The sequence below is a fragment of the Littorina saxatilis genome, linkage group LG3 (assembly GCF_037325665.1).
Source record: "Littorina saxatilis isolate snail1 linkage group LG3, US_GU_Lsax_2.0, whole genome shotgun sequence".
Lineage (NCBI taxonomy): Eukaryota > Metazoa > Mollusca > Gastropoda > Littorinimorpha > Littorinidae > Littorina > Littorina saxatilis.
Window position 1 is genome coordinate 2,130,186 of NC_090247.1, and position 27,305 is coordinate 2,157,490.

Below are 27,305 nucleotides of genomic sequence, written 5' to 3' on the forward strand. Positions count from 1 at the left end.
AAAATATATATATCCTGAAAATATTATTTTCCACTTTTTCGGAGGGTAACACAATGTACAGTTTTGTTTGGCCAAGGAATTTTCCTCCCATTCAAAGGATAACTTGTAAGGGAAGGGACAGTAAGTCGTGGGGAGAACATTGGAGAGTTGTAAGTGAAGGGACAGTAAGTCGTGGGGAGAATGTTGGAGAGTAAGGGAAGGGACAGTAAGTCGTGGGGAGAACATTGGAGAGTTGTAAGTGAAGGGACAGTAAGTCGTGGGGAGAATATTGGAGAGTAAGGGAAGGGACAGTAAGTCGTGGGGAGAATATTGGAGAGTTGTAAGTGAAGGGACAGTAAGTCGTGGGGAGAATATTGGAGAGTTGTAAGTGAAGGCACAGTAAGTCGTGGGGAGAATATTGGAGAGTTGTAAGGGAAGGGACAGTAAGTCGTGGGGAGAACATTGGAGAGTTGTAAGTGACGGGACAGTAAGTCGTGGGGAGAATATTGGAGAGTTGTAAGTGAAGGGACAGTAAGTCGTGGGGAGAATGTTGGAGAGTTGTAAGGGAAGGGACAGTAAGTCGTGGGGAGAATATTGGAGAGTTGTAAGGGAAGGGACAGTAAGTCGTGGGGAGAATATTGGAGAGTTGTAAGGGAAGGGACAGTAAGTCGTGGGGAGAATGTTGGAGAGTAAGGGAAGGGACAGTAAGTCGTGGGGAGAACATTGGAGAGTTGTAAGTGAAGGGACAGTAAGTCGTGGGGAGAATATTGGAGAGTTGTAAGTGACGGGACAGTAAGTCGTGGGGAGAACATTGGAGAGTTGTAAGTGACGGGACAGTAAGTCGTGGGGAGAATATTGGAGAGTTGTAAGTGAAGGGCCAGTAAGTCGTGGGGAGAATATTGGAGAGTTGTAAGGGAAGGGACAGTAAGTCGTGGGGAGAATGTTGGAGAGTTGTAAGGGAAGGGACAGTAAGTCGTGGGGAGAATGTTGGAGAGTTGTAAGGGAAGGGACAGTAAGTCGTGGGGAGAATATTGGAGAGTAAGGGAAGGCACAGTAAGTCGTGGGGAGAATATTGGAGAGTAAGTGAAGGGCCAGTAAGTCGTGGGGAGAATGTTGGAGAGTAAGGGAAGGGACAGTAAGTCGTGGGGAGAATATTGGAGAGTTGGGAAGGGACAGTAAGTCGTGGGGAGAATATTGGAGAGTAAGGGAAGGGACAGTAAGTCGTGGGGAGAATGTTGGAGAGTAAGGGAAGGGACAGTAAGTCGTGGGGAGAATATTGGAGAGTAAGGGAAGGGACAGTAAGTCGTGGGGAGAATATTGGAGAGTTGGGAAGGGACAGTAAGTCGTGGGGAGAATATTGGAGAGTTGGGAAGGGACAGTAAGTCGTGGGGAGAATATTGGAGAGTTGGGAAGGGACAGTAAGTCGTGGGGAGAATATTGGAGAGTTGGGAAGGGACAGTAAGTCGTGGGGAGAATATTGGAGAGTTGGGAAGGGCCAGTAAGTCGTGGGGAGAATATTGGAGAGTAAGTGAAGGGACAGTAAGTCGTGGGGAGAATATTGGAGAGTAAGGGAAGGGACAGTAAGTCGTGGGGAGAATATTGGAGAGTAAGGGAAGGGCCAGTAAGTCGTGGGGAGAATATTGGAGAGTAAGTGAAGGGACAGTAAGTCGTGGGGAGAATGTTGGAGAGTAAGTGAAGGGACAGTAAGTCGTGGGGAGAATATTGGAGAGTAAGGGAAGGGCCAGTAAGTCGTGGGGAGAATATTGGAGAGTAAGTGAAGGGACAGTAAGTCGTGGGGAGAATATTGGAGAGTAAGGGAAGGGACAGTAAGTCGTGGGGAGAACATTGGAGAGTAAGGGAAGGGACAGTAAGTCGTGGGGAGAATATTGGAGAGTTGGGAAGGGCCAGTAAGTCGTGGGGAGAATATTGGAGAGTTGGGAAGGGCCAGTAAGTCGTGGGGAGAATATTGGAGAGTTGGGAAGGGACAGTAAGTCGTGGGGAGAATATTGGAGAGTTGGGAAGGGACAGTAAGTCGTGGGGAGAATATTGGAGAGTTGTAAGTGAAGGGACAGTAAGTCGTGGGGAGAATGTTGGAGAGTAAGGGAAGGGACAGTAAGTCGTGGGGAGAATGTTGGAGAGTTGTAAGTGAAGGGCCAGTAAGTCGTGGGGAGAATATTGGAGAGTTGTAAGGGATGGGACAGTAAGTCGTGGGGAGAATGTTGGAGAGTTGTAAGTGAAGGGACAGTAAGTCGTGGGGAGAATATTGGAGAGTTGTAAGGGAAGGGACAGTAAGTCGTGGGGAGAATATTGGAGAGTAAGGGAAGGGACAGTAAGTCGTGGGGAGAATGTTGGAGAGTTGGGAAGGGACAGTAAGTCGTGGGGAGAATATTGGAGAGTTGGGAAGGGACAGTAAGTCGTGGGGAGAATATTGGAGAGTTGTAAGGGAAGGGACAGTAAGTCGTGGGGAGAATATTGGAGAGTTGGGAAGGGACAGTAAGTCGTGGGGAGAATATTGGAGAGTTGTAAGGGAAGGGACAGTAAGTCGTGGGGAGAATGTTGGAGAGTTGGGAAGGGACAGTAAGTCGTGGGGAGAATATTGGAGAGTTGTAAGGGAAGGGACAGTAAGTCGTGGGGAGAATATTGGAGAGTTGCAAAGGGACAGTAAGTCGTGGGGAGAACATTGGAGAGTTGGGAAGGGACAGTAAGTCGTGGGGAGAATATTGGAGAGTTGGGAAGGGACAGTAAGTCGTGGGGAGAACATTGGAGAGTTGGGAAGGGACAGTAAGTCGTGGGGAGAATATTGGAGAGTTGGGAAGGGACAGTAAGTCGTGGGGAGAATATTGGAGAGTAATGGAAGGGACAGTAAGTCGTGGGGAGAATATTGGAGAGTAAGGGAAGGGACAGTAAGTCGTGGGGAGAACATTGGAGAGTTGGGAAGGGACAGTAAGTCGTGGGGAGAACATTGGAGAGTTGGGAAGGGACAGTAAGTCGTGGGGAGAATATTGGAGAGTTGGGAAGGGACAGTAAGTCGTGGGGAGAATATTGGAGAGTAAGGGAAGGGACAGTAAGTCGTGGGGAGAACATTGGAGAGTAAGGGAAGGGACAGTAAGTCGTGGGGAGAATATTGGAGAGTAAGGGAAGGGACAGTAAGTCGTGGGGAGAATATTGGAGAGTAAGTGAAGGGACAGTAAGTCGTGGGGAGAATGTTGGAGAGTTGGGAAGGGCCAGTAAGTCGTGGGGAGAATATTGGAGAGTAAGGGAAGGGACAGTAAGTCGTGGGGAGAACATTGGAGAGTAAGGGAAGGGACAGTAAGTCGTGGGGAGAATATTGGAGAGTAAGGGAAGGGACAGTAAGTCGTGGGGAGAATATTGGAGAGTAAGGGAAGGGACAGTAAGTCGTGGGGAGAATATTGGAGAGTTGTAAGGGAAGGGACAGTAAGTCGTGGGGAGAACATTGGAGAGTAAGGGAAGGGACAGTAAGTCGTGGGGAGAATATTGGAGAGTAAGTGAAGGGACAGTAAGTCGTGGGGAGAATGTTGGAGAGTAAGGGAAGGGACAGTAAGTCGTGGGGAGAATGTTGGAGAGTAAGGGAAGGGACAGTAAGTCGTGGGGAGAATATTGGAGAGTTGGGAAGGGCCAGTAAGTCGTGGGGAGAATATTGGAGAGTTGGGAAGGGCCAGTAAGTCGTGGGGAGAATGTTGGAGAGTTGGGAAGGGACAGTAAGTCGTGGGGAGAACATTGGAGAGTAAGGGAAGGGACAGTAAGTCGTGGGGAGAATATTGGAGAGTAAGGGAAGGGACAGTAAGTCGTGGGGAGAACATTGGAGAGTAAGTGAAGGGACAGTAAGTCGTGGGGAGAATATTGGAGAGTAAGGGAAGGGACAGTAAGTCGTGGGGAGAATATTGGAGAGTTGTAAGGGAAGGGACAGTAAGTCGTGGGGAGAATGTTGGAGAGTTGTAAGGGAAGGGACAGTAAGTCGTGGGGAGAATGTTGGAGAGTTGTAAGGGAAGGGACAGTAAGTCGTGGGGAGAATGTTGGAGAGTTGTAAGGGAAGGGACAGTAAGTCGTGGGGAGAATGTTGGAGAGTTGTAAGGGAAGGGACAGTAAGTCGTGGGGAGAATGTTGGAGAGTAAGGGAAGGGACAGTAAGTCGTGGGGAGAATGTTGGAGAGTAAGGGAAGGGACAGTAAGTCGTGGGGAGAATGTTGGAGAGTAAGGGAAGGGACAGTAAGTCGTGGGGAGAACATTGGAGAGTTGGGAAGGGACAGTAAGTCGTGGGGAGAATATTGGAGAGTTGGGAAGGGCCAGTAAGTCGTGGGGAGAATATTGGAGAGTTGGGAAGGGACAGTAAGTCGTGGGGAGAATATTGGAGAGTAAGGGAAGGGCCAGTAAGTCGTGGGGAGAATGTTGGAGAGTAAGGGAAGGGACAGTAAGTCGTGGGGAGAATATTGGAGAGTTGGGAAGGGCCAGTAAGTCGTGGGGAGAATATTGGAGAGTTGGGAAGGGCCAGTAAGTCGTGGGGAGAATGTTGGAGAGTTGGGAAGGGACAGTAAGTCGTGGGGAGAACATTGGAGAGTAAGGGAAGGGACAGTAAGTCGTGGGGAGAATGTTGGAGAGTTGGGAAGGGCCAGTAAGTCGTGGGGAGAATGTTGGAGAGTTGGGAAGGGCCAGTAAGTCGTGGGGAGAATGTTGGAGAGTAAGGGAAGGGCCAGTAAGTCGTGGGGAGAATGTTGGAGAGTAAGGGAAGGGACAGTAAGTCGTGGGGAGAATGTTGGAGAGTTGTAAGGGAAGGGACAGTAAGTCGTGGGGAGAATGTTGGAGAGTTGTAAGGGAAGGGACAGTAAGTCGTGGGGAGAATGTTGGAGAGTTGTAAGGGAAGGGACAGTAAGTCGTGGGGAGAATGTTGGAGAGTAAGGGAAGGGACAGTAAGTCGTGGGGAGAATGTTGGAGAGTAAGGGAAGGGACAGTAAGTCGTGGGGAGAATGTTGGAGAGTAAGGGAAGGGACAGTAAGTCGTGGGGAGAACATTGGAGAGTTGGGAAGGGACAGTAAGTCGTGGGGAGAATATTGGAGAGTTGGGAAGGGCCAGTAAGTCGTGGGGAGAATATTGGAGAGTTGGGAAGGGACAGTAAGTCGTGGGGAGAATATTGGAGAGTAAGGGAAGGGCCAGTAAGTCGTGGGGAGAATGTTGGAGAGTAAGGGAAGGGACAGTAAGTCGTGGGGAGAATATTGGAGAGTTGGGAAGGGCCAGTAAGTCGTGGGGAGAATATTGGAGAGTTGGGAAGGGCCAGTAAGTCGTGGGGAGAATGTTGGAGAGTTGGGAAGGGACAGTAAGTCGTGGGGAGAACATTGGAGAGTAAGGGAAGGGACAGTAAGTCGTGGGGAGAATGTTGGAGAGTTGGGAAGGGCCAGTAAGTCGTGGGGAGAATGTTGGAGAGTTGGGAAGGGCCAGTAAGTCGTGGGGAGAATGTTGGAGAGTAAGGGAAGGGCCAGTAAGTCGTGGGGAGAATGTTGGAGAGTAAGGGAAGGGACAGTAAGTCGTGGGGAGAATATTGGAGAGTAAGGGAAGGGACAGTAAGTCGTGGGGAGAATATTGGAGAGTAAGGGAAGGGACAGTAAGTCGTGGGGAGAATATTGGAGAGTTGGGAAGGGCCAGTAAGTCGTGGGGAGAATATTGGAGAGTAAGGGAAGGGCCAGTAAGTCGTGGGGAGAATGTTGGAGAGTTGTAAGGGAAGGGACAGTAAGTCGTGGGGAGAATGTTGGAGAGTTGTAAGGGAAGGGACAGTAAGTCGTGGGGAGAATGTTGGAGAGTAAGGGAAGGGACAGTAAGTCGTGGGGAGAATATTGGAGAGTAAGGGAAGGGACAGTAAGTCGTGGGGAGAACATTGGAGAGTAATGGAAGGGACAGTAAGTCGTGGGGAGAATATTGGAGAGTTGTAAGGGAAGGGACAGTAAGTCGTGGGGAGAATATTGGAGAGTAAGTGAAGGGACAGTAAGTCGTGGGGAGAATGTTGGAGAGTAAGGGAAGGGACAGTAAGTCGTGGGGAGAATGTTGGAGAGTTGGGAAGGGACAGTAAGTCGTGGGGAGAATATTGGAGAGTTGGGAAGGGCCAGTAAGTCGTGGGGAGAATATTGGAGAGTAAGGGAAGGGACAGTAAGTCGTGGGGAGAATATTGGAGAGTAAGGGAAGGGACAGTAAGTCGTGGGGAGAATATTGGAGAGTAAGTGAAGGGACAGTAAGTCGTGGGGAGAATATTGGAGAGTAAGGGAAGGGACAGTAAGTCGTGGGGAGAATATTGGAGAGTAAGGGAAGGGCCAGTAAGTCGTGGGGAGAATGTTGGAGAGTTGTAAGGGAAGGGACAGTAAGTCGTGGGGAGAATGTTGGAGAGTTGTAAGGGAAGGGACAGTAAGTCGTGGGGAGAATGTTGGAGAGTTGGGAAGGGACAGTAAGTCGTGGGGAGAATATTGGAGAGTTGGGAAGGGCCAGTAAGTCGTGGGGAGAATATTGGAGAGTTGTAAGGGAAGGGACAGTAAGTCGTGGGGAGAATGTTGGAGAGTAAGGGAAGGGACAGTAAGTCGTGGGGAGAATATTGGAGAGTTACAAAGGGCAAGAGAAGAAGAAGACTGTTCAATACAAAGGAAAACTGCGTCCAATCACACAATTTTCCACACCCATTTCATTCTCTTATGTCATTTTTGTCTGAAAGGTTACACCAAAGCACAGCGTAAGGCATTGGGCCTGTACACATACATCTCTTTCCACAGCAGTTGTTGTCAAACGTATGCCTGTATCGCACACAACAATGGATGGTAAGACAGATAACAACAACAATGTCAACTATAAAGAGAGATTAAAACATAAAATGGAAAATCGTCTTTACAATCATTTCTAATCTCCTCAAGTCAAAACTATCTGCTTCACAAAACTTTCAAGACCTATTAACAATGTTAAACGCTGTATTGAAACTTTAAACCTTACACAACCTTTTCAACCTAATACACAACCTCGACAGAAAACAAATACCAACTGACGACACCAGAAAAAAAGCCATCCCTGTAGCTTTACCAAAGTTACCGTTCAATCAAAGTATTACAATGAACGTGTTAAGACATTGATAATGATACAACCAAGCACAATTTGTCAGCGTCAAGGAACTACACAATGTGTTGACTCGCAAAACGAAATTCCTGTGACCTTTGTGCGTATAGTTATTGGGTGAGGTACGTGATTTTCAGGAGGTGGTTTTCCCAGAAGAATGGTATTCATTGCGTCAGTCAAGATAACGGCTCAAAGTGAGGTTGTTGGTTTGACACTCATCGAGGTGGTGTTCTCGTAGAGATTTTCATCTGGCTCTGTAATAATGAACAAACAACATAAAAACAAAAAAGGTTAGTTAATGGATAAAATAAAAATGTGAATGTTTACAGAGCCAGAAATAGACAATGCACTTGTAATTTTTTTTAATTTGTCCTAAATTTGTTGTAATGTTTACATTTTTCGGTTTTAGTTGTTTAAACCGAAGTCCAATCACACAATTCTACATATCCATTTCATTTTGGGAAGTCATTCATTTCTTGAACGTTAAACACAGAAACAACGCAACACAGCATTCACATATATAGTTGCGGTCGGATAAAAATAATAATAATGCGATGACAAAACAGTAAATGGACTTGGCTCAGTTATTTTTTGCTCTCTTGATCTCAAGACAGCAAGATCAACAATGTTTTAATTGTGCCACCTTCAGATCAAGAAAACAATAACTACGCTTAGTTATATAATAGTCTATTTATAGCTCTGTAAGCATTCAAAGAATCAAATAATTACAAATAATAACTACCGCTGAACAGGAGGGTGAGATGATAAGGTGACCATCCAGTGAAAAGGGACTGGTGGCATGTGGAGATGTGTCATGTCAGTAGCTTCTTGATTGGCTATGTTATTATTATTGTGCAGTGCGAGGCAATGCTTCAGAGCATTCACCGCTTAGAAATGACGAGAGAGAGAGAGAGAGAGAGAGAGAGAGAGAGAGAGAGAGAGAGAGAGAGAGAGAGAGAGAGAGAGAGAGAGAGAGAGAGAGAGAGAGAGAGAGAGAGGTAGACAGACAGACAGACAGAAAAAATAACTTCATTAACAAGAGTATTAGATAGTTAGTATGCATGCTTTTTCAGTTGCATTCATGCCCTAAAACGTTTCAACTAAGCTCCTCCCCCCTCCCCTCCCAACAAAACAAAAACCACAACAACAACAACAAAACCAATAATAAAACACATGAATGTTACAAAAAAACCTAGAGAGAAAAGGGGCCGACAGAGAGACAGAGAGAGTTGGCGACCGATCTTTATACGGATTACTGTCTACCTGTTCACAAGAACTGAAAACAATTCTGAGGCATGTTCATGAATGCAAATGACCATACATTCCTTTCAGTATAAAGGATGTTGTTCTATGCAAAACTGATAAAAACTTGCCATGCCTTTTGCTAGCTCAGAGTAGTGTGAAACGTAAGGAATCATTGTAGGATATAGCAAGCACAAGATCATGACATTCTATCAAAACAAAACTGCGCTGAAAACATGCTCCCTTTCTCCAATCCCGCACTCGGGAAATAAAATGTATTCTAAAAACAAATCCCCCACCCCTCGTAAAATAGAATTAATTCTAAAAACCAAATGATGCAAAATCGTGCAATCTGGGAATCTTAAGAACGATATCTGAAGCTTTGAAAACCATTTGGCAGGACAATCTCATGCAAATGAGGGATAGCGTGAACAAGGAATGAGAAGTATCAGTGGATGCTAGGCTACATGCTAAAAGATGGACACTATATATTACCGCGGAACCGAATCTTTGAAAAATCATTTCGCAGGACAATCTCATGCAAATGCGGGATAGCGGGAACAAGGAATGAGAAGTATCAGTGGATGCTAGGCTACATGCTAAGAGTCTGACACTATTACCGCGGTACCGACCGAAAGCCTCGTTGGCGTAGATGTTGTCGTCAGACTGGGTGTTGCCGTAGACGTGCTCGTCTTGGGCCTGCATCTCCTTGATCTTGCGGTCGATGATCAGCTTGAGGGTGTCGTGGATGAACACATACTGTTTCTGTTATGATACAATGCAAATTGTGTTAGTTAGTTTCAGTTGCTTTTCTATCCCTTTGTCAACACTGCTGATTCAAACACATACTGTTTCTGTTATGATACAATGCAAATTGTGTAAGTTAGTTTCAGTTGCTTTTATATCCCTTTGTCAACACTGCTGATTCAAACACATAATGTTTCCGTACAGATACAAAATGCAAATTGTTCGTTAGTTTCAGTTGGTTTTCTATTCCTTTATCAAAACTGCTGATTCAAACACATCATGTTTCTGTTACGATACAATGCAAATTGTGTTGGTTAGTTTCAGTGGCTTCTCTGTGCCTTTGTCAAAACTGCTCATTCAATCTATCCCCTTTGTCAAAACTGCTCATTCAATCTATCCCCTTTGTCAAAACTGCTCATTCAATCTATCCCTTTGTCAAAACTGCTCATTCAATCTATCCCCTTTGTCAAAACTGCTCATTCAATCTATCCCCTTTGTCAAAACTGCTCATTCAATCTATCCCCTTTGTCAAAACTGCTCATTCAATCTATCCCCTTTGTCAAAACTGCTGATTCAAACACAAACTGTTTCTGTTATGATACACAATGCAAATTGTGTTGGTTAGTTTCAAATGCAGCTTTTCTATGCCTTTGTCAAAACTGCTCATTCAATCTATCCCTTTGTCAACACTGCTGATTCAAACACATAATGTTTCTGTTGTAATACAATGCAAAAGGTCTGACATATATATATACGTATCATACAAAAACCCATCCCCAACCCGGGACAGAGAATATGTTGTGTACCTCTGACTGGACCATGTAGGGTCTGTTGTGTCGCATGTTGAGCACCAGGTTGTAGATGTCAACCTCATCGTCCAGAGAGTGCTCAGTGACGAACTGCATCAGGAAGTCCAGGGCGATGAACGTTCCTGTTCGCCCCACTCCGGCGCTGTCAAGACAAATGCATGGGGTCATTTAAATTGATTAATTGGGCAATGACAAGTTATGAAGACAGCAAAGCTCACATAACGATCTTGTTGCGTCAACATTTGGCAAAACTGACGAATAGGAGGATAAAAAAAAAGAACAAAGAAGAAAACATTTGAGAATTTGGAAAAACAAGAAGAGCAAACGCTCGATCGAGTCACTTTCGCAGTTCTGAATATTATATGAGGCATCAGATGGACAGGAAGAAATTGCTATTCACAACACAATGAGTCACGTTCACATAAAATTTGAGCCCGGTCACTTTTATAGTTTCCGAGAAAAGCCCAACGTTAAGTTGTGTGTTGCCGAACAGAAAAGGCTAGTTATCTCCCTTGTTTTTCTGATAACGTTCGTAAAAGGCTACAGATGTAAATACTTTGATGTAAAGAATAATCCTACAAAGTTTCAATCACATCCGATGAACTTTGTCAAAGATATAAAATGTCTAATTTTTCCTTTGACGCTGACCTGTGACCTTGAAAAAGGTCAAAGGTCAACGAAACCATCGTTAAAGTGTAGAGGTCATTGGAGGTCACGACTAAACAAAATATGAGCCCGATCGCTTTGATAGTTTCCGAGAAAAGTCCAACGTTAAGGTGGTGTCTACGGACGGCCGGCCGGCCAGCCGGCCGGCTGGCCGACCGGACAGACTAACACTGACCGATTACATAGAGTCACTTTTTCTCAAGTGACTCAAAAACCCGAATAATGTTAGAAAGTTAGAAAGACCACAATACAGAAGAGAAGAAGATGAGCCACACAACAACAACAACAACAACAGTGAGAGAGAGAGAGAGAGAGAGAGAAAGTGAGAGAGAGAGAGAGAGAGAGAGAGAGAGAGAGAGAGAGAGAGAGAGAAAGAAAGAGACAGACAGAGACAGAGACAGAGACAGAGACAGAGAGAGGGATGGAGGGAGACTACGAGAGAGAGAGAGAGAGAGAGAGAGAGAGAGAGAGAGAGAGAGAGAGAGAGAGAGAGAGAGAGAGAGAGAGAGATGGGTGTGTGTGTGGAGGAAGCAGAATCGGAACAGAACAAGGGTGTGACATGTGCAGAGGAGGGACGAGAGAATGAACAAAACAGGAGAAGAAGGGGGCGGATACAGACACACTAACACACAAACGCGCACGCACGCAAGCACACACACTGACATACTCAATGGGAGCACCCCCCCCCCCCCAGTCAAGAAACAACGATTAAACAATCTTTTTCTCCCCCCCCCCCCCCCCCCCCCCGGTCTCTCTCTCTCACCCCCTGCCTTTCACTTAGCACAATCACGGTCAAAGTAGCCCCTCCCCCCTCCCCCCCACCCCACACTCTTATTTCCTACTGACCTGCAGTGGACACAGACGGGTCCCTGTCCAGACCGGGCGGCCTGTCGGACGGAACCAATGAAGTCCAGGACATCATCAGGACTCAGGTTGGCCGAGTAGTCCTCCCAGCCAGGGATGAAGTATTGCGTCACACGCCGTGAGTCGCCAGGGTTGTTCTCCTGAAACAGCGATACAAAGAAACGTGTTTCAAGACCATTCTCCTGAAACAGCGATACAAAGAAACGTGTTTCAAGACCATTCTCCTGAAACAGCGATACAAAGAAACGTGTTTCAAGACCATTCTCCTGAAACAGCGATACAAAGAAACGTGTTTCAAGACCATTCTCCTGAAACAGCGATACACAGAAACGTGTTTCAAGACCATTCTCCTGAAACAGCGATACAAAGAAACGTGTTTCAAGACCATTCTCCTAAAACAGCGATACAAAGAAACGTGTTTCAAGACCATTCTCCTGAAACAGCGATACAAAGAAACGTGTTTCAAGACCATTCTCCTAAAACAGCGATACAAAGAAACGTGTTTCAAGACCATTCTCCTGAAACAGCGATACAAAGAAACGTGTTTCAAGACCATTCTCCTGAAACAGCGATACAAAGAAACGTGTTTCAAGGCCATTCTCCTGAAACAGCGATACAAAGAAACGTGTTTCAAGACCATTCTCCTGAAACAGCGATACAAAGAAACGTGTTTCAAGACCATTCTCCTGAAACAGCGATACAAAGAAACGTGTTTCAAGGCCATTCTCCTGAAACAGCGATACAAAGAAACGTGTTTCAAGACCTTTCTCTTAAAACAGCGATACAAAGAAACGTGTTTCAAGACCTTTCGAGTTGTCCTTTAAGCTTGAGCCGTTAGCTGTCAGGGTCCGGATTGTTCTCATGAAATAGTGATACAACGAAACTTGTTTCAAGACCTTTCAAGTAGTCCGTTCAGCTTGAGCTTGGGTCCGGAATACAAAGAAACTCTTGTTGTTAGGCATGTTCCGGTGTTCCTTTCAGCCTAGGCCGTCAGTTGTTTGAATGGTATTCTCGAAACAGACTTTTAAAAAACCCACAAACAAGATCTTGTTTTAAAATATTTGAAGTAGTTCGTTCGGCTTCAAAAGTGATTTGTCTGGTTTGATCTACCGAAAGAGTGACTCAAAAAACTGCTTTAAAACACCTTTTTACACAGCTATTTTAGCTGAAACTGACACTGACACATAGTTTCGTGTGGAAGCTGGCAGCCATACACAGGTTAGGATTTGAGGGAAGGGGGAGGTGGAGACGCGATATGTACAAAGTGGTCATAGCATGGGTTGCCCATGTTTTTTGTCGCTGGCACAGCGATGTTTGTCTTAGTTCGATTCGCGTTTTCACGAGATATTGCATCCATGCATGAACCGATCGCGAGTTGGTCAATATGTCACCAAGTCACACAATACTGTTTATCTTGCACGTGCGGTCCGCTTCGTGGCGTAGTGGGGCCGGGTTGTCTCAGCGTTCCTCGTCACGGGCGGCTGCAGGGGCGTCGGCATCAGGGGTGTTACTTTGATGTAACCAATGAGTTGTCCGCTTTGTTTTCCCAAAGACTGAATCGAGTGAAACTCTTTATTTGACTGACAATTCGAAAATAACATCCCGCTTGGACCAACTGGCCTATATTGGGACGGGTATTGGTTATACACTTGTCATGGGGCCTGATATTAAAGACTCGAAGAAGTCAAATCTGGCTGTTTTTTGACTCGCTGGCATTTGAACGGAATGTCTGCTCAAAGTATTGATGATGATCAATACTGACGAGATGACGATAGATGAGGATGTATATGCATGCGTTACTTCGCGTTTTCCAAGCTCTGACACTTTCGCTGTGTTCTTCTCCAAAGACAGCATACAACAGACGCTTGTTCATGTTTTTCTTGGGAGATTCAGACATGGAAAAACCCAACTACAAATCAACAAATATGTTCGAATTTCAACGGTTAAAACGCAATTTGCGAGAGAGAAAAATGACAGCTGTAATATACAATTACTAGTTTCCCAATTAAGACGCCGACAAAAAGGGAATAAACAGGAAAGAATTAAAGGAGGAAATAATCTCCGATAACGAACATTTATCATTGCTTTGTTCTGTCCACAGAAACAGAGCAGAGTAAATCCAACAAGTAACCAAATAGCCAAACAACCTTCAAACCGACCAAGCAAGTACAAATCACTGACCACGTATAGTTTGAAGGTTCTGATGGTGTACTTGTTGAGCGTGGAGTCTGAGGTCAGTTCGACCACGATGTCGCCGTACTGGACTGGCGAGTTCATTTCCCCTGGCCAGTACATGTCTACTTTGGGCTGAAACATACACACAATGCTACCTTTTAGGGACATATTGGGCTTAAGCATACACACAATGTAATTACCATCACTGCTTTATTTTCAAACATACAACTCCATTTTGGACTGAAACATCCAAACAATGCTACATTACACTGTACACACAATGTTACCATCACTGCTTTATTTTTGGATAAAACATGCTACCTGTACGGCTCCATTTTTGGCTGAAACAAACAGGCAATGCTACATTAAATCTACTGCTCCACTTTGGGCTGAAACATACAAACAATGCCACCTCCACTGGTCTGCTTTGGGCTGAAACATACACACAATTTACTGTACTGCTCCTTTTGGGACTGAAACATACACACAATGATACCTTTACTGCTCCATTTTTGGCTGAAACATACACACAATGCTACCTCCACTGGTCCGCTCTGTGCAGAAACAAACAATGCTTCCTTTAGTGTTCCACTCGGTGCTTGAACACACATTACATTCTATGATCTACGATCCAGTTTGGGCTCAAACACACACTTTTTAATACTCTACTTGGAACTGAATCACACAAAATATTGCTTTTACTAGTCCACGTACATGTTTAATCGTCCACTTTGGGATGAAACGAGCGATTGTTTTCCAAAGTCTTAAATAATTTGAAAAAATGTCATATAAAAGAACCAGCCATTTTGTTCGCATGAAAGGGACATTCGAGTGTCATCAGTTGAGTAAAGGGGAAGAATCTACTACAGACGCTAAAAGTCGCTACACTTTACAAGATCTCCCTTTCTCATGTTCTCGTCACGAATCTAGGTTCTCGTTCTTCGCCACTCACACAGGCAGTAAAGACAAGTGCCAGAGACCTACCTGAAAATTTCCACGGTCGCCCGAACACACATACACACACACACACACACACACATACACAAACAAACAAACAAACACACACACACACACACACACGCACACACACACTCACACATACAAACACACACAAACACACACACACACACACACACAAACACATGCAAACACACACACACACACATACAAACACATGTAAAAACACACACACACACAAACACATACAAACACAAACACACACACACACACACACACACACACACACTCAAAAATAAATCCAGACAGAGACAGAGACGGACAGAGCTACAACTGACCCGTCCCTTCTCCTGCAGGTCAGACAGCATGACCACCAGGCTGGACTTCTGTTCCCACATCATGCGCCAGAAGTCAGCAATGGTGCCCGTCATGGGGCCCTGGGTGGCGATGTACTCCCTTGGTGAGGTGTAGCCCTGGAGACATGACATGTACACACTTTATAATACAACAATAGTGCCCGTCATGGGGCCCTGGGTGGCGATGTACTCCCTGGGAGAGGTGTATCCCTAGAGACATGACATGTACACACTTTATAATACAACAATAGTGCCCGTCATGGGGCCCTGGGTGGCGATGTACTCCCTTGGGGAGGTGTAGCCCTGGAGACATGACATGTACACACTTTATAATACAACAATGGTGCCCGTCATCGGGCCCTGGGTGGCGATGTACTCCCTTGGGGAGGTGTAGCCCTGGAGACATGACATGTACACACTTTATAATACAACAATAGTGCCCGTCATGGGGCCCTGGGTGGCGATGTACTCCCTTGGGGAGGTGTAGCCCTGGAGACATGACATGTACACACTTTATAATACAACAATAGTGCCCGTCATGGGGCCCTGGGTGGCGATGTACTCCCTGGGAGAGGTGTATCCCTAGAGACATGACAAACTTTCATTAGAACGAAAGGAACCTATTGAAAGGGCAACGAATCGTCTCGAGTAATGCAGGGACAGTCACGACATTTCTGAGCCACCATCGTGAATTTGTCCCAAAGATAATAATAGAAAACAAGCGTCGGTGACGTCGGTACCACACGCTTTTTGGAGCAGCATTGAAACATCTTTTCCCAATCAAAATGTCCGACATTGCGCAAAGCCAAGTGTACATCTTGGACCTTGTGGTCATCGATACTTATGTTAAGTCTGGTGTTCCCTGTTAAATAACATACCGGAATGTAGTTGGCGTTGATGAAGTCTGAGGAGTCATCGTCATCATCAGTGATCAGCTTGACGCGGGTGTGGTCATCTGCAACAGACAAGAACACATGTTCAGTGATATGGCTCAGCGTGTGTTTGGCTGCACTACGTGTCTTGGATACAAACCAAAGTAACTTTAGCTTTAAAGTTGAAAAAAACGGACACACCTGTTCACACAGTCTCTTGTTTACTTGAAACCTCCTAGACAAGATTTGTTTTGTTTTCTCTTCTAAATAGCAATAGTCAGAAAACAAGAAGGTTTGATCGAGGGACATTTAATTTTTAGTGACGTTTCTTATGACGTTTGCAGATTTAAATATTTTGTATTTACACAAACAGGGTTAGGTCAAACTCATTCTGCAGTATACAAAAAACAAAAGGTGACCAACAAACAAACGGCTGAAAAAAAAAATCCAGTGATCAAAAACATTTGATCTACACTTCAAATACAAAAATACATCTATTCGGACACACAGAATCACAGAATATGCAGAAACAGAAACATAGCTCCTCTCTTAATTTATATAGTTTGTTCTTGAATATCTATCCCATATATGGGCGTTGTGGACGTCAAAACAGTGCACTAAATCAATCAATCATTCAATCAATCAATCGATCAATCAAATACATTAATAAATCAATCAATAAACCAATCAATCATTCAATCAATCAATCAATAAACCAATTAATTAATCAATCAATCAATCAATCAACACACATTTTTAAAAACACATACAAAACATATATCCGCGCCTTATCTAATGCTGACAAAAAAAGAAAGTACAAATGTGGTTGACTCACAGGGCAGAATGTTGACGTATCTGTTCTTGACCTTGTTGACATCCAGCGTGGCCGCTTCCTGTGAGTACTGCTTGGGGCTGTTCTCCTGCACGTCCTGTGCACACAACACGGAGAGTCATGTACGGTGCGTATAACCACAGCACGAAACACGGAGTCATGTACGGTGCGTATAACCACAGCAAGTGTCAAATAATGCAAAGCGTAGTTGAGAGGGCAGCGTGGTCAGTTTTCAGCACAACGGCTGCCTTTTGCTTATAATATTGCTCGAAGCGCCTGATAATTTTTATTTTTTTTCCTGCACACATCTCGTTCCACATTATTGACATACTTTTTCTACACCAGTTTCCCATCGCTTATATTGCCTGAACTGCCTGATTTTTTTCTGACCCATCTCGTTTCCCGTATCAAAAATAAGGCATGGGAATAAAATGTATTCTCTAAACATAAGCCTACAATTACTGTGTATACGCTCCATCAGCATTCATTAACTTGCATTTAAATTAGGGTTCCGTATTGTTTTCACCGGGTTACCAACAGCCTGCATGATCAACCTTCGAGGTTTCTGACCCCATGGATATTGTACTGTGGAGTCGTATGACACGTGTTCATGCCGAAGCTGGAATCACAGTTTAGCTGAATCGCTAGCTAAAGCAAATGCTACTTGCAAAACACCCAAGGCCGTAAACTAAGTTTAGCGTGCCTTTTCACACACAGAGAAATTGTTTGTCGGTTTTCAAATGTTGAAAATGTTTTCAAATGTGGTTACCTGACTGGACGACCACACATGACATCTAGACTTGTCTCACGCACACATCGTATGGTCAACATTAACAGAATATGTAAAAAAGAAAAAAGAAAAAAAAAGAATGGCAATGAAAAATAATATAAAATTTCTAAAGTAAATTTTCATTTGATTAATATACTTACCCCAATCACATATTGCATTTGACTACGTCTGAGATGCTAGGTACTGAAAACGCTTACCCATCTAACACAACAAGGGGAAGCAAACCCATCACCAAAAAGGCAAACGTAGCCATGGTAACAAGAGGGTATCCCGGGAGTTACCTCCCCTCTAGTGGATACCACGTCACTTCCTACCACAACACGTGGCAAATCATACGACTTGAAGAAAACTCAAACCATAAGCGGGGCAGGCGGGCGGGCCTATGCTATGTGATTGGGGTAAGTATATTAATCAAATGAAAATTTACTTTAGAAATTTTATATTAAATTACATATTCTTACTCCCAATCACATATTGCAGATAACATCAACAATGCGGTGGGAAAGAAAAAATTCAACTCCCATTAGAAACCCTGCCAAAAACTGGCCCGCTGCCCAAAAAGGCATGAACACCCTTACCAGGAACTGGCCCCCTGCCAACAAGCCAGAAAGGGGCCAGAGAAAATCCTGAAAGACAGCCAGGATGTCGCTTAGACCAAACTTGCTAAAAACACCTTCAGAAAGCTGTGCCCAACCTTCCTCCCCGGACCGTAAAGAAGGAGGCCCAGGGAGGAAGAAGAGCTCTGGATTACATGAACCCGAGCCAAGAGGAGGGGAAGACAATCTGACCCCCCCCCCCCCCTTCTTGTTGGAAGGCTATGCCAAAGCCCGACAACAACTGAGCGATATAGGTCAGCTCCAGAGAAGAGCGACCAAACTCCGCTCAAAAAGAAAGAGAAAGACCTGAGCACAAAGTACCAGAGTCCGACCCAATGATAAAAAACTCAAAAAGAGCATAAGCGTTCCGAAAGTTCCAAGAACATGAAGAAACGCTCACCCCCCCCCCCCCCCTAAGCACACTGTCTGCTACTCTGTGTTAGAGTACAAACTAACCAAGAAACGATCAAGGTACTCCTAGGAAGTGACACAAGAAAACAACAGGAAAAACCCTGACTGCGATCTTTTGACATCGTCACCCCTAAAGCATGCTAAAGAAGGGTGCCGTAAACGGCAGACCTGCTGCTCTCAAAAGAGATGGTAACCCGAAATCCTCTACCCGTTCGTGCCAAAGCGGAAAGGGATAGTACGAGGAAGCCGATACTTGCAACAAGCATAAGCACCCGAAAGTGCGGGAGTCACAGAGGGCAAAAGTCTAGAGTGACCAGTAACCATGAACAAAATGGCCCCCAAGCCATAGAGCTCGCAGTTCAGTCCGCTTGTAGGTAATTGAAACCGAATCAAGAACCCAAAGCCGAAAACACGACTGGTAAGCATACCAGACAAAGCGTGAAGCCGACCAGCCAAAAGACTCCCGAGACAAGGGGTCTCAGGAAAAGACTGGAAATTATATCCCAGATCAAATCAAGAGCCCTCCTGGGTTTGAGCGAAAGGCCCGAAAAAGCCTGTCCACTTCTGAAAGACTGAGGGACAAACACTGAGCCAACGGGCCAACACTATAGGCATAGTAGCCTGTGATAGAAGGGTGACTGTAGCAAGAAACCCGACCGAACGGAAGTCGTACTGACTCACCTCAGAAAGAGGATGAAGAAAGCCTAGAAATCTACCGACACAGGCGCCGGAAATGCCATAGCTACCTGCGAAATGCAGGAGACAATCGCACCTGTCAAGACTAAAAGCCATAATGTCCGTAGGACAGCCATAATTCCGAAGTACCCGCCGTACGCAGGTAAACAAAAGAAAATAGGAACATTAGCCAGCTCCCCCCTTCCAGAAGGAGAGGACTGGCCAAAACTGAGAGAGAAGGTAAGCCACAAAGGATGACTCCTCCGACCTACATTGCCAAAGACAACGCCCCCTCAGAAATCTGAATGTAACCTCCGAGGCCAACTCAAGAACAGCTTAAGTTAGGACGAAACACCAGAACAAGCCTGATCGCCGAGAAAGTCCGAGAGAGTCGGACCCAGCGACAGACAATAATGACCACAAAGGTCAATCGTTGTTCTAAAACCCTGACGTAACCAAGACGCCGGTAAGAGAAACCACCTCTCCGGCAAGCCGGAAGTGCGACAGAAGCAGCAGCCCGTGGCTGAAACAACAGTTAGCCGCCTGAGGGCGGGCACCCGTAACCCCGAAGGGCAGAGAAGCGAGGATCAACCACCTGATCTCCGCTCACACTGGTACGGAAAACCCCAAACGATGTCTCTTCTCTGGCCACCGACTGAAATCAGAGTGGCCGAGCGAAAGAAAATGCCGAAGTCACATCCACCAGAGGCAGAAACAGTACACGGAATAACCGGAAAACCGGAAACGCGCGTACCAGAACATCATACCGGTTGATACCCTGACTGACAGCGAGTCAGGAACAGCCAAACGACATCCAAGACAACGGAACTGAATGGACAGAAGCCCCTCCCACCGGAAAGGTGACGAGACAACTAACCCCGGCCGAGGAGCTAGAAAGCCCGAAAGCGGCAGCTGTTCCTTTCTCCCAGAAAACAACCGGAAAGAAGAGGAACAGTATATCCAGCCACAGCCAGAAATGCAACCGACCAAGTCGCAGCATGCGAAAACTAAGGCTGCTGAGACTGAGGCCGGAAGCTGAAAAGCCCGGAAGCCAGTCTCCGGTCAACCCCAGCACAGCCACAGAGTGACCATGTGGTGAGAGACTTACATGAGGAAAAGGGTAAGTACACCACCCCTCCGACCGCAGGCCCGGGTAAGAGGCCGTGCAACACCCTCCGGGAGAAGCCCCGACTGCCCCTACCGAAGCACAGAGTGCTGAAAGCCGACTGCTATTGTTCCCTCTCTGACGTCCAAACGGAAGTGACAGAAAGAGGAACAGCATATCCGACCGAAGCCGGAAACGCCGCCGCCGAAACCACAGAATGCGGAAACAAAGTCTGCGTAGGCTGAGGCAGGAAGCCATAAAGCCAGGAGGCCAGTCTGCGGCCCATCCTACCACCAACGCCGGGGCGTACAAGTGAAGGAGGGCCTATTGCCAGAAACTGTTGCTTTCTCCCTGCCATCCAAAAGGAATTGCCAAGAAGAAGAACAGCAAACCCGGCCGAAGCCGGCTAGCAGCCGACGAAGCCGTCACAACGGAAACGAAGACTGCAGAGACAGAGGCCAAAGCCAGAAAGCCCGAAGGCCAGTGTGTGCTCCACCCAACACCGAGCGTCAAAGCGAACCTGTGTAGGTGGACCTATGCTTTCAGTCAAACCCGAAACAACGCAGCCGCCGAGACCGCCACCGCGGAAACGAAGGCTGCATAGACTGAGGCCGGAAGCCATAAAGCCCGGAGGCCAGTCTGTGGACCCTCCGTACACCGCAGCTTCAACATACGTGTGTAGGTGGACCTATGCTTCGGCCGAAAACGGAAGAACGCAGCCGCCGAAACCGCCACAGCAGAAACGAAGACTGCATCGACCTAGGCCGGAAGCCATAAAGCCCGAAGGCCGGTCTGTGATCCCTCCGTACACCGCCGCTACAGCGTACGTGTGTAGGTGGACCTATGTTTCCGGCCGAAACCGGAACCGTTTATCCAGGCCGAAACCGGGAACGGCCGCCGCTGCCAGTCAACAAAGTCCGACCTGCAACGGGCGTTCTTGTCAACTGGCCGCAACCACCCGAAAACGCAGCCGCCGAAACCGCCGCCGCGGAAACAAAGACTGCAAAGACTGAGGCTGGAAGCCATAATGCCCGGAGGCCAGTCTACGGTCCCTCCATACACAGCAGCTGCAGCGTACCTGTGTAGGTGGACCTATAATTCCGGCCGAAACCGAAAACGCAGCCGCCGGAACCACAACAGCGGAAACGAAGACTGCATAGACTGAGGCCGGAAGCCATAAAGGCCGGAGGCCAGTCTGTGGTCCATAAACTCACCACGAACAGAGCGGGAAGTGAGAGAAGGACCTATACTTCCGGTCGAAACCGGAAAAACGCAGCCGCCGAAATCGCCGATAGCGGAAACAAAGACTGCATAGACTGAGGCCGGAAGCCATAAAGCCCGGAGGCCAGTCTGTGATCCATACCCTCACCACACAAGCTGAGCGGGAAGTGAGAGAAGGACCTGTGCTTCCGGCCGAAGCCGGAAATGCAGCGACCGTAAACGGAAGCTGCTGCCGAAACCGGCGCAGGCTGTGGCCCTGAGGCCAGCCTGTAATCCATACCTGCACAACCGGCTGAGCGGGAAGTGAGGGCAGGAACTGTGCTTCCGGCCGAAGCCGGAAATGCGGCGACCGTGAACGGAAGCTGCTGCTGATTGTCAAAGTCCCGGACACACTGGCGGGGACGGACATCAGCAAAAAGCACAGACTGGCTACCAACGTTCCAAGCCGAAACGGGAGGAACGTTTCACCAAGAGAATGCAGAGAGTGACTCTGCCCAATTGACCTGTCTCCCGGGAGGGAGTGTCCCGACGCCTCACGAGGGCTGTAGGACCAGGTCAACTTACTTGAATGGCCTGCGAAGAAGGCGGAAACGGCAGAGGCAGGAAGCTGCACTCCAGAACCGGAAGCCACAGCTAGCAAAGCAAGGGACTGCACAACTTCAAAGGAAGAAGGCAGAGCAGAGCTGACGAAAAACGGAAGAGCGCTGCATCTCCCGCTGGGCAATATATCGGATATCTGAAACAAGAGATATATAGCAAAGAGGACCAAGAGCCCCCTAATCCGGAGCCAACAAAGAAGAAGGCGGGGAAACAACGGCCGAGCTAGACGTACAGCAGTAGTCGAACTCGGAGGAGAAAAAGTCACCGAAAAAAAACCCAGTGTTGAGGGCTTCGTAAGAAGCCCCCACACCCAGCTAAGCAGAGGACGACTTGGGCTTGTTACATTACCCCTAACGTCGGCCTTAACCCCTTTCGCTCGTCTGAGTCAGCCATGCTGACTAACCAAAACGAACAAGGCAAGACAAAAATTTACTGAAAAACGTACGTTCAAAACGGACAGAAAACTCAGTAAACAAACAAAACAAAGAACGTGCAACGAACACAACTACCGAGCTTGCAACTACATGAGAAGACAAGACCGGTACATGCCAAACAATAAACATCAGCAAAGCTAACGAAAATACAAATGGCGGCACGCAACAGCTACTGATAACACAAGTCCCACGGACGAACTATCAGTAACAACACAGAAAGGACGTTTGCAAACAACAAACCAAAACAAGAACGGCTCACCAACTGGAGCCGGCACAGGTGAAAGACAGGTAAAACGTGGCAGGCAGGTGAGAAGTCTCACCAAGATAGCCACTGTCAGCGAAAAATTCAGGACACCCTCTCTCTAGGACGCTGAAAGATCGTATGATTTGCCACGTGTTGTGGTAGGAAGTAACGTGGTATCCACTAGAGGGGAGGTAACTCCCGGGATACCCTCTTGTTACCATGGCTACGTTTGCCTTTTTGGTGATGGGTTTGCTTCCCCTTGTTGTGTTAGATGGGTAAGCGTTTTCAGTACCTAGCATCTCAGACGTAGTCAAATGTGATTGGGAGTAAGAATATGTAATTTAATTGTCAATTCCCACCACCTGATGACAAACAAATGTACAGGCCATTTACAGCAGGGCCGAGTGTACGCAAACATTATTGTGATCACAAGATGTTACTATTTGTGAAAGAATTGACGACTGTTAAATATTCACGAAAATGTCCCCCCCCCCCCCCCCCTCCATATCTTGCAGTCTGTATTTAGTCAACTCAACAATGAATTTCTTTATTTGGTCGTTTTGTTGGTGTGGGAGGTGTTCGTGGTGGTATCGTTTGTAGTTGTGGTTGTGGTTGTGGTTGTGGTTGTGTGTGTGGGTGTTTGTGTGTGTGTGAGTGAGTGTGTGTGTGTATGTGTGTGTGTGTGTGTGTGTCTGTGTGTGTGTGTATGTGTGTCTGTGTTTGGTTGTGAATGCGTGTGTATTACTGAGTTCAAAGTACTGAAGGAAAAAGAAGTACGAATTCGAACATTGTGAGGAACGGGAAATAAACAGTTCCATGCCCGAAACCCGGAGTACATGCAGGATTGCAAGGTAAGGAGAATTGTTTAAAAAAAAAACATTTAAATAAAAGAAGATGTGACAAAATAAGATAAAATAGATACAGGAATGGGATTGAACAAAGCACGGTTGTTGGCACATTTTACAGCGACGAGCATCGTCCTACACAGGAGTAACAATTTGTCCATCCAACTAGGATAGTAACTACGAAAAGATGCAACCCTATACGCAGCACCATGAGCACGTCATTCAGAAAAAAACATTCATGAATGTATCGTGTTAACCTGTATTAAAGGTAATACACAATCTTGCCCTTGATTCATAGCACTTTGTGACACAGCAGATAACTAATTACAGACACGTTCATTATTTTTATTTACTTTAAAGGCATTTGCCTACTGTATAAACTGGCTGCATGACACTTTCAAACAGCCAGCTGTCTGCCTTGTTCTGTTTCAAACATGAACACGTGTTAGTGCATTAAAATCTGTGTGTCCATGCGCGAGAATGTGTGCGTGAATATGCAAAGACACCGTACAGCTACCGAGCCTTACCCACTTGTATATTCACAATCAAGCCCAAAAAGTCCAAATCAATGTTAGACCTTACTTGCATGGACCAGAATCATAACGTGCGCTGTATCAGACTAAAATCTGCCTTTCGCGCTTTACATGTCTTGTTATGCCATAAGCCAGCATGGCTGTATTTACAGTGGAGGTATCCATTATGAAACGCGCACGGTTGGCATGCATTATGGCTTCTGAAAAGCATGCAAGTAAATTTCAAAGCCACCGCCCCTGCTTTTAACCATATAATTATATGCTCGCGGCTCGTGCCCATCTGATGGATCCATCCAGGTTTCTTTGATTATCATAAGCACAATAACTAACCCAAGAACCCACCAAATTTGCAATAAAACCTTTCTGTATTTAAACCCCATCCAGATGAATAGGAACAATGATACCTTTTTCAAACAAATGTCAGCAATTTGTTCGCGTCCCTCCAAATCTACCAGTTATTTGTTCCATTCCCAACAAATTGTAAAACAATATTGTAAGCATAGAAAAAAGAATATCACACCATGTACCACTGTCACACACAAGTACTGAAAGTGAAAGTCTCGACTCATGTGTAATGCTAGCATTGTACAATTGAGGCAAACTCCGCATAACACCCGAAGGATCCATCAGACTTTACCGAGCTAGGAGTGCGAGTGGGATCGTGCCTTTACACATTTTTTCTTTACCTTAAACGCTTCGTGAAAGAGCGGGCTGACAGAACCCTGGTTTTTCTGTATTGAAACAGGACAGGCAGACAGATTTTACCATCACAGATACAAACACCCTGTTCTCTTTGTTAAAAAAAATGCTATATAGGTACAAAATGGCTCTCAGAACACACACAAGAAGAAGAGAGCAAAAGAAATTTAGTTTTCAAAAAAGTGAAAAGTGTACCTCAAATTCCTCCTGGAACAGCAGGTTGGAGTCTTTGTGAAGGCGATCGAGATGTGCTGTGAAGTCCTTCAGTTTAATGGGCTTCCTGTTATTCAAAATGAAGGTTCATATGAACAGTAAACAGGTTATTAATGCAAATACGTAGTAAAACCACGAAGAGCTAATGACCAATCGACTCCCCTTCCCCAAGTTATTGCACGTTATTCAACTTTTTTTTAAACTTTTGTTTTTGGTGGGGGGGGGGGGGGGGGGGGGGGGCATTAGGAACGGAGAATGAGATATTGTATTCAATTTACTATGCTGGTTTTGGCAAGCTGAGACAAGTTCAAGTAGAATGCACAAACCTCCAGAACATTGTAAAGACCAATTATTGCAAGGGAGGACGTTAAAATTAAATTATAAGAGAGAGAGAGAGAGAGAGAGAGAGAGAGAGAGAGAGAGAGAGAGAGAGAGAGAGAGAGAGAGAGAGAGAGAGAGAGAGAGAGAGAGAGAGAGAGAGAGAGAGAACGAACGAACGAACGAACGAACTTTATTTTACAAGGATAAAGGTTTAAGGCATATTGCCTTGTTTAACCACCTGTCCTTAAACAAATACAAAACATACAATATCCACTAAAGAAGAATACAATGGAACAAATTGATAGATGAAATAATGCTTAATGCAACAAATATAAAATGGAAACAAAAATCAATGCGGAGAAAGTTAGAAAGACCACAATAAAGAAGAGAGGTAATGAAGAAGAAAGAAAAAAAAGAAAGAAAAAAAAGTACACACACGACTAACAAACGAACAACAAACAAGCCACAGGAAATCAAATGTAAAAAGGAATAAAGACAAGAGAAGAGAATAAAAAATAAATAAAAAATAAAAATAAAAATAAAAAAGTGTTTTAAAGTTCTACAAAAAGGGCACACAGAATTACATCAATGTACATTTATAATCATAGGAACTAATTAAAATCATGCATAAGAGACATCTTGTTACATATAAATGATTCAAATAATAATGATAAAGAAAATATAATAAAAAATAAAAATACAAAAAGGGAGAGTGTGAAAAAAAGCGCCGAGCAATAAGCAGACAGAGTACCAATCATAAACATCATTCAAATCAATTCAAGTTTTACTTAAATACATATGAACCGCTGTTTTAAAACATTTGTTGGATTTTAAAGATTTCAGACTCTGGGGAAGAGAATTCCAGATAGAAGTTTTAGAAAATGACAAACGTGTAAAGGTCAATGCAAGAAATAGGTGGAATAAAATTAAGAGATCCATACCGACTGGCAGCTCTGTAAAATAATGTGTGCATATATATACTCAGGAACTTGGCCATGAAACACTTTGTATATTGTAATAGCTTTATTGCACAATAATTGCTTATTCAATTGGAGCATATTCAGGGCTTTTAACTTGTGTTATGTTGGTTAGGGTTCATTCTTCATAAGAATTTTTGAGAGAGAGAGAGAGAGAGAGAGAGAGAGAGAGAGAGAGAGAGAGAGAGAGAGAGAGAGAGAGAGAGAGAGAGAGAGAAATAGAGAGATACAAAGAGAGAGAGATAGAGACAGAGAGAGAGAGAGAGAGAGATAGAGACAGAGAGAGAGAGAGAGAAAGACAGAGAGAGAGAGATACAAAGAGAGAGAGAGAGAGAGATACAAAGAGAGAGAGAGAGAGACAGAGAGAGACAGAGAGACAGAGAGAGACAGAGAGAGAGAAACAAAGAGAGACAGAGACAAAGACAGAGAACAAGAACAAGAACAAGAACAAGATTTTATTCCTTTAAGGCCTTAGCCCCTTTCGGAAGGGGGCTGGTTACACAAAAGTAAAGCGTGTGTGCAGCAGCAATCCACACACGCGTCGTTTCAAGTGAACAGAAGAAAAGACAATGTATAATCACAAAATACTAATGCTTAAACAGCATTTTCTAAACATTTAAATGAAAAATACAAGAACTTAGCTACATTGCAAAGTATAGTTTCATTTTTCACAGACAACAACAGTACAAGTTTGAAGTTCGAAGGACATCTACAAAATTTTGCTGGAATAAATTGACGTCTTAGATTTTCCAGTGCAGGGCAGCATAAAACAAAGAGAGAGATAGAGAGATACAAAGAGAGAGAGATAGAGACAGACAGAGAGAGAAAGAGAGAGAGAGAGAGAAAGACAGAGAGAGAGAGATACAAAGAGAGAGAGAGAGAGATACAAAGAGAGAGAGATAGAGAGAGAGAGAGAGAGAGAGAGAGAGAGAGAGAGAGAGAGAGAGAGAGGGAGAGAGGGGCACGGACAGAAAGAGACAGAGACAGAGGAACAAAGACAGACTGACAGCGTACAGACATAATTAGAAAGGTTGTCAAAGACTTA

General features: G+C 45.3%; 1 protein-coding gene across 1 annotated transcript in view; it reads right to left on the reverse strand.

The window, feature by feature from the left end:
* Positions 1 to 6,294: 6,294 nt before the first annotated feature.
* Positions 6,295 to 27,305, reverse strand: part of LOC138961064 (receptor-type tyrosine-protein phosphatase O-like) — a 38,598-nt gene continuing 17,587 nt past the window's right edge. The window contains exons 7-16 of the mRNA XM_070332656.1: positions 24,945 to 25,029; positions 24,737 to 24,781; positions 16,600 to 16,693; positions 15,771 to 15,847; positions 14,875 to 15,009; positions 13,586 to 13,711; positions 11,387 to 11,544; positions 9,872 to 10,016; positions 8,951 to 9,083; positions 6,295 to 7,330 (exon numbers count right to left, since the gene is read on the reverse strand). Of these exons, the coding sequence (XP_070188757.1) occupies positions 7,266 to 7,330; positions 8,951 to 9,083; positions 9,872 to 10,016; positions 11,387 to 11,544; positions 13,586 to 13,711; positions 14,875 to 15,009; positions 15,771 to 15,847; positions 16,600 to 16,693; positions 24,737 to 24,781; positions 24,945 to 25,029 (1,063 nt within the window). The 3' untranslated portion in view covers positions 6,295 to 7,265. The remainder of the gene's footprint in view (positions 7,331 to 8,950; positions 9,084 to 9,871; positions 10,017 to 11,386; positions 11,545 to 13,585; positions 13,712 to 14,874; positions 15,010 to 15,770; positions 15,848 to 16,599; positions 16,694 to 24,736; positions 24,782 to 24,944; positions 25,030 to 27,305) is intronic.